Below are 8,211 nucleotides of genomic sequence, written 5' to 3' on the forward strand. Positions count from 1 at the left end.
TCTCATACCATCATGGGAGCATAACTTCAATCTCCATTGTTTGCAGTATTTCACTTGTTTGTGCCTGTTTTGTGGTTAATAATCTCCTTTCAATTTGTTTTACATTTTTAAACATTTCTGACACCTTGTAATTATTTTCAATCTCAATCTCTGTCATCATGCTAATAATCTTTACCATCACATCACAGTTCTGTCAAATGTATATACAAACGCAGAAGGTCTCAGTTTTATGCATTTTAAGGATTCATTTATTCAGAAAAATTTCAAACTTAAACAGAGACAAAAACATCCAGCTCCTGCCATCCAACAGTTTAGACATGAACCTTCATCCACTGTTCTGTAAAAGCTCAACACTTTTTCTTTTGTTCTTCGATTGTTTCACATCACTCTGCCCCAAAAGACAAACTACTGGTGGTGTTTGGTGATCTTCTTGGCATGCTCCAACACTGAGTCATAACGCAGAGTTTTGGAAGACCAGCCAGCGGGAATCCCCTCCAGTCCCACCTGTGAGAACAGAACATTTAATCATTTAATATACATTTAATTCATGCATTTAAACAGATTGCATTGCATTAGATAAAAAGTGATATGAATATAAGATTAGCCCAGTCATACCTGAGCCCCAAGACAGGCTCCAATGAAGGATCCTCTGCTACAGGTGCATCCCCCGCAGCTCATGGTGTCTCTGATAGCCTGCTCGTAACGCTCGGCTGTCAGGACTCCATGTAGCGCTGCCTGGAACGCACCTGGCAAACCTGAAATTAAACAAGTCAATATTTCAAAGTTCATTCTAAAAAATGTCAAGGTTAAAGACGACAAAAAAAAAGGTTAATTATTAGTCCTGTTCAGCTAAATATAGAAAAGAGCTTTGTACCTCATGTGTTTGGAAACACAGTTGGGATGACCTCCTGATGTTTCTTTGACAGATTCTCCTTCACCTGATGAAGGTGTGCTGTAACCAACAGAGAGAAGATGAACACACAGGTACTCAAATACAATACACTTTACATATTTAAACATACATATAAAATTAAACTTAATATCACCATATTTGACTTCCTCTTTAGGGTGAGTGATTTTGAGAAATGCTGAGTTCAGAATTTTACACACTTTCCCTGACATTAACATCACACAATGGACGGTGGGTAAACCCATAAATCACATGACTTGGTCACATGATTGCAAAAATACTGCATGCTTTACATACCACTGACTGCTTTGTCCAGGTCCTGCGGCTGCTTTCTGTTCGGGTCACTAAGCTGCTTCAGCACAGAGTCCAAGGCTTTTGGATCAGGACCATTCAGGATGAAATGTTCAAGGATCCTGGAGAAAAAAACAGTATACAGTCCATTACCTGTTTTAATTACTCCCTTTCTATCCATGTATGTTAATATATAGGTATAAACACAAAAAAACAGGAGTATGAAGAATCTTTAAAAAAAAAAAAAGATGAATATTGGATATGTTTGTATATAAAAAGGGAAGTTCACTTGAATATTAATTACTAATTAATTTCAGAGAAGGGGTGGGATTTAATAAGTGTTACTTCTTCCCAATCCTTTTCGGACATGTTACAGAATTGAGATTAGTGATGAAACAGCTTTGTTTTGATTTTCCTTTTTTTGCATTGATGGTAATGTTTGCATTTTTCTTTTTTGGGGTATGTCTTTTTGTTTATTTGTATTTATTTTTTGACAAGTCCGAAATAAACAAATTCCATATAAACATTTATCATTTCAACTAATATATCTGCTTCTTATCTTGGAGACATTTTTGAATTTTATAAAAAATGTTGACATTGAAGAAGTGTTTGAATTGTGAGGCGATGTTGTGAATGTCAAGTTCTATATTTACGATGTGAGGAATGTAAGACAAACTCAGATGTGTGCCACAATATTCATATTTTGTGTTTATAATATGTCATTTTATTTATTGCAAGGTTTTGTCTAAATTTTTCTGAAAAGGTATTCTGACAATTTAAGCATTAGTCTAATTTCTTTTTTATTTATTTCTGTGTTTATTTAAAGTTTTCTGTCTGTGTTTTCTGTGTGTACTATTCTGCCATTATTGGGGTGGGGCTGGGTATGTTTTGATACATTTTGTGAATACCCTGTTAAATGTGAAAATCAATGAAACATGTGTTTACTAAAAAATATACATCTGCTTCTTCATATCTGAAATTTTGATTCTGAAGTTCAAAGCTCCAGGTAGTTGGACATTTTACAAAATCCAAAAATCCAGATATATCAGTTTCCAGGCATTAATAATCAATGTTTTCACACAGAAACTGGAATTTAATGTACCATATACTACAAATGTGGCAAAGCTAACCACACAGATTTGTGCTCTTTACAAGCTAAGTAGCTCCATCAGTGTTTTGTAAAGTTTCAGCATTAGTTACGAGGCATCAGCATCTTTTGCGCCTCAGATTAAAAGTCGAAGGTTTTGTTATTGTATAAGTTATATCAGATCCAAGATTAGTGAGAAACAGTGATGTTAAAACATACAGACCTTGCAGCTGCCAGAGTCTCTGCCACACATTCATCATTATTCTGGGTGACACGGACTGCCTGCTCCACCTTACTCAGCATGTCAGGCTGTCCGGCATAAAAAGCCACAACAGGAGCCAGCTTGGCTATGCCGTCAATCTGACAGTCATTCTCACAGCCTGTGACAAACACACAGAAACTTAGAGCTCTTTCTCTGAGGTACCTGTCACATGATGTGATGACATCACTGCTGATTTACCTGTCTCCTCTTTGCCTGCATCCACATTCTTCAGAAAGCTCTTCAAACTTGATTGTCTCCATGGTCCTTCGATGGGCAGCTGAGGTCTTGGCCCTGATGTGCACAAACACAACCTTAATATTGTTTGTAGTTTTCCCATCTTATTGAGATAAAACAGCAAAGAAGATGTAGTTTCCCTTACCTCCTCTTTCTCTGTAAGGATCATTGACAGGAGTGTCGTACTCTGACCCGGGTCCAAAGAATTTCAGGGTACGCTGCTTCAGATCATCAACATCTAGACCTGGTGAAACATGTCAAACACAACTAAGACAAGGACAATATAAAAAAAAATCCAAACTGTTACGGTGCACAAAAAGATCATTGATAAACCCAGTGGCACATATTGAGGGATGGGATGACTGGGATACACACCCCACCTTGTTTCCCCACTAGATACAATAACAACCAGCATAATACTGAAAGGCTATGATGAAGAGAAGATTATTAATATGTTGATTTACCAGATTAATAATAACATTTAAATGTGTTTTTCAGACGCGTTATACTCAATGCAGCTGTTCAGTAATGATTTCATTCAATTATTATCTTGTTTCAGGGTACAATGGTTATTTAGGTGTGAGGAGGATGGTGTGTTGCATGTCCAGAGCAGATGTGGAGCCATCTGGAAGTGTCACAGGTCTAAGTACAGTGTCAACAACAACAACAGAGAGCTTGCACTTGAAAACAAAACTTACCATCACTACTTCTCCCAGATAGCATACAATTAAGTCTCAAATGTGAGTAGATGGAGAAGCAGACCTACCTCCACACTCAGACAAGGACTCCAGCAGGACAAAAGCCTGGTCTCCATAGCAGCTCTGCTGGCCTGTCTGCCTCCTGTAGAAAGGGTTGGCCGACTCTGGGCGAAACTCAGGGTTTGGATCCTGAGCCAGAATCCCCTGCAGCTTCTGCAGGTCGTACACCCAGTGCAGGGGCTGAGCTGTAGGGGACAAGTCATCAGGTGAACATGACGTGATTAGAACATGACAGAGATCAATTGCGTTGATTTATTATGATGTGAACAGGGCTCAGGGGAAATGATTTCAGAGTAAACTTAAAAATGGTTTGTGCCATACCATTGAAAGTGGACTACCTTTATAAAATACAATATTTTAATCACTATTATACATGTGTGTGTATGTCTGTGGGGGTGGGGGTGAAAGACTGTAAGCACATTTTGTTTGATTTTGCGAGGTGCACAGCAAATCTTAGTGAACAATGAGCAGGGACTGTGAAAATCTCAAAATAATACTCTTGTTACCTGCTGCATCTGCAACCGCTGATCCCACGATGGCTCCCATCGCCCTGTTGGCCAGAGCTGTAGCCATCTGTTAAAACATCATTATAAAACAGTTTTATTGTAACATAGGAAAAGGATATATGTGTTTACTCTTTGAACATGTTGGGATTTGCACTGACCAATACTGTTTTAGATTTTACATTGGCTTCCAAATATTTATTTTTTTGCCATAGTGTTTTTATTGAAGTTTATAACCACAAAAATACAGCAATACAAAGCAATACAAAAATGACAGATAAATAATAAATAAATAAATAAATACATAATAATAATAATAATAATCATAATGATAAAATATAATGAACAGAGCTTATCTAAATCAAACAAGGCTATTCAATTTGAAATAAATAAAATCAAGGTCAGTTGGTATATATTAAGATGATGGATGGATTTTGGGACTGCAGTGATGGCTTCCAAATATTATTTTTTTTGCCACAGTGTTTTTATTGAAGTTTATAAAAACAAAAACACAGCTTTAACATGAATCATTTTCCACTTTCACAGCTGCATGTCCTCTCTGTTTTTTTATTTTATTTATTGTCATGCCACCTGTGTTGCCTTTTCGCCCAGGTCGTTATTGTAAATGAGAATTGGTTCTCAATTGACTTACCTGGTAAAATAAATTTTAAATAAATATCTCAAGGTTTAACAAATGGACAAACAACACAATAACAACTAAACAAAAATGAAAGAAAATAAATAAATAAATAGAAGAAGAAGAAGAAGAAGAAGAAGAAGAAGAAGAAGAAGAAGAAGAAGATATAATGAACAGAGCTTCTCTAAACCAAACAAGGGTATTCAATTTGAAAGAAATAAAATCAAGGTCAGTTGGTATATATTAAGATGGATGGATTGATTTTGACTGCAGTGTTGGCCTCCAAATATTTAGTTTGACATGATTCAGGCAGGGTTTTTTCTTATATTAGGCACTTTTAAGGTGCAAGTGTTTCTTAACGTGAAGTGTTCCTCATCATGTGATGTCAGGTTAGTTTGATTCTATCTGCGCTCTGCTATTCTCCCTGTTATCTAACCAGCTGTGTGCAGCAGAAGTACAAACTGTACCTACCGTCATTACTGCATTACTTGATGCATAGTTTTGTCTCTTTATTATATGAAACTACATCAATAGTCTGACTTCCTTATCAGCTGTGCAGAAAGCGTTTAGCCTGCAGACTGCGAGCTAACTAAGCGATACTTGGAGGGTGCAGGGCCTCAGTGTAACACGTTATAAAAGTCTTACCTTTGATTCCGTTTAATGTCTGTCTGCAAACACTAACACTGGAGCTTAGCTCGAAGTCTAGTCACTAAACAATTTGCATTGTCTTCCGTCCACGGGATGTTTCCGAGTTACAATGAAACATTCAAGTATCAGTAATATGTAATAGTCCCTCCTCCTTTGTTATGAAATGATCAAGCTCTCTAGCACCGCCTAGTGGAGACAAACAGCATTACACTATCTGCTCTCAACTCAACTTTATTTATATACAGTGGTGGACAGTAACAAAGTAAATTTACTTGAGTACATTTTTTGAGTATCTGTACTTTACTTGAGTGTTATTCTTTGGGGAAACTTATTACTCTTGACTCCACTACATTTCTATCAATGCTCTAGTTACTCACTACTTTAGCTTTGAAGACAGCTCATGAATTTGTGGAGCAAAACACAGCAAATTTCACTCAGATCAGGCAGTTCATTTAGAGGTGGTAATGATGGCTTTAATTCTCCACCTGAGAACCCATGGTTTGAAATGTTCTCCCTGTTTCCCACTCTGCTCAAACATACAAACATTCACAGTCCAACCTGAGTCATAACGCAGAGTTTTGGAAGACCAGCCAGCAGGAATCCCCTCCAGTCCCACCTGTGAGAAAAGAACATTTAATCATTTAATATACATTTAATTCATACATTTAAACAGACTGCATCGCATTAGATGAAACATAATATGAATATAAGATTAGCCCAGACATACCTGAGCCCAACATTTCAAACTAAGTTGTATTTTTCAAAGGAAGTACTTCACTACTTTAACTCAAGTAATAATCTGACAGAGCAACTTTAACTTGTATTGGAGTAATACTTGACATGGAGGATCTATACTTTGACTTAAGTAATGAAGCTGTGTACTTTGTTCACCACTGTTTATATAGCACCTTTCATACATAAAAACATGCAGCCCAAAGTGCTTCACAGAATAACAGAGAGACAGAAAACAACAGCAATGGTAAAATTATAAAAGGCATGATTATAAATAAAATACTTAAAAATAAAATAAAATCAATACAGTAAAATTAATAAAATAAGCAATAGTGGAAAGAAGAGTTAAAAATAAGAGAGTTAAATAATAAGTAAGAATAATACAAGAAATAAATAGATAAATAAATAATTAAATAAGATAAATAAATGTTAAAGCAATGATTACATTAAAAATAAAAAATAATAATGCAGCCCAGGGCTAAAAATAAACTACTCCAAATTAAAAGCTAGATTAAAAAGGTAAGTCTTAAGTTTACTTTTAAAAACACCCAGAGAGCTCGCTGTTCTGATGTCCAGAGGCAGAGTTCCATAGCTTAGGGCAGCCCTGTTCAATTAGTGGCCCGGAGGCCACATGCGGCCCAATAGCAGTATAGTATCATATCGTATAATATCTTATGTATTGTATCGTATTGTATTGTATTGTATTGTATCGTATTGTATCGTATCGTATCGTATCGTATTGTACAGTATCATATTGTATCGTATTGTACAGTATCATATCGTATCGTATTGTACCATATTGTACAGTATTGTATCATATCTGATTGTATCATAGCGTATCGTACAATATTATATAGTACTGTACCGTGTTGTACAGTATCATATAGTACAGTAGTGTATCGTACCGTATCGTACCATATCTGACCATATTGTATATTTTCGTAGTGTTGTAACATTTTGTTTCCCATTGATTCCTTTTTAACAGCACCATTATATAGTATTGATCATGTCTAATTGTATTGCCTTGTTTGCAATCAAAGCGTATCTTATGGTATGGTATCATGTGTATCACAACACGTTAAATCATAACAAAACGTTCTTTGAGTTCCAAGAAAAGCACTATACAAACCCTATCATATATTATTATTATTATATATTTTATTATTATTGTTATTATTATTATTATTATTATTATTATTATTATTATTACATAGTATCATACCGTACTGTATCATGTCATGTAGTATGATATCAAATTTTATAGTACTGTATCGTAGCGTAATGAATCCAGTCGTACTGCATCATATCACCCATGACTGCTCATGTTAGCACATTTTAAATAAATGTGGTTTCTGATTATGAAAGCTGCTGACTTTGTGAGCTGTTGAACACCTTCATATAAGGCCAACATCTCAAACCAGCTCTTTGATGTTTATCTAAAACCTAAACCACCATTTATTTTCATATTCACTGATACCACATATGACACACCCTCTGCCTTCACTACCAAACACACATTCAGTCAGAGCACCAATCCAACACTTCCTTCAATTTTCACCTTTAATACTGTGGGCTGCATGTCCTGCTAAAGAGGGGTGTGTCAAGTACTTGTGTGTGTTTAAGGGGGGTCAAACGAAGTACTAGGATACCATGCAGCCTGCATTTATTTATAGCTATACCTCTTCCCTTTCAATTTGTAAATTAATAGTACATGTGATCATCTTTAGCCCACAAGGCACATATACTTTATGTTCAAATGCATCAGACTTAAAAAATTCAAAAATTGCCTCATGGCCCCTCTGCAAAACTCTATGTTTCACTTTCTTCTTGAGTCAGGGCTAAGTGACACCTGTGCTCTGAATCCTCAGCAGGTGCACCTCCCTCTCCTCTCCTCTCCTCTCCTCTCTCCCTCCATGTCCCTGAGTGACCCTGCAGCACATTCTAGCGCTGCGTCTGTGCCAGCAGCAGCAAATAAGACACCAGCAGCCCCTCCTGATATGTACTTCTCCGTCCTACATCCATTATTTTTAGCTGGGATCGGAGCCTCCATCTGTGCTTTATATGGGAAAAGAGTGTCTTACATTTGCAGCTACCTTCAAATCCATCATGTAACTTTTTCTTCAAAGCAGGCTGGCAAAACAAACACAAG

At 36.4% G+C, this 8,211-nt stretch overlaps 1 protein-coding gene across 1 annotated transcript; it reads right to left on the reverse strand.

Annotated features, from left to right (window-relative positions):
* Positions 1-221: 221 nt before the first annotated feature.
* Positions 222-5,515, reverse strand: LOC117827245 (crystallin J1A-like). Its single transcript, XM_034703784.1, has 10 exons — positions 5,328-5,515; positions 4,049-4,115; positions 3,551-3,727; positions 2,930-3,028; positions 2,749-2,841; positions 2,512-2,668; positions 1,208-1,323; positions 875-952; positions 616-755; positions 222-504 (listed from the first exon to the last, which is right to left on the reverse strand). The coding sequence occupies exons 2-10, from the start codon at positions 4,113-4,115 to the stop codon at positions 406-408; spliced, it is 1,026 nt and encodes a 341-aa protein (XP_034559675.1). The 5' UTR covers positions 5,328-5,515; the 3' UTR covers positions 222-405.
* Positions 5,516-8,211: the final 2,696 nt, after the last annotated feature.

Source organism: Notolabrus celidotus, chromosome 15, assembly GCF_009762535.1.
Source record: "Notolabrus celidotus isolate fNotCel1 chromosome 15, fNotCel1.pri, whole genome shotgun sequence".
In the NCBI taxonomy this organism is placed as follows: Eukaryota; Metazoa; Chordata; class Actinopteri; order Labriformes; family Labridae; genus Notolabrus; species Notolabrus celidotus.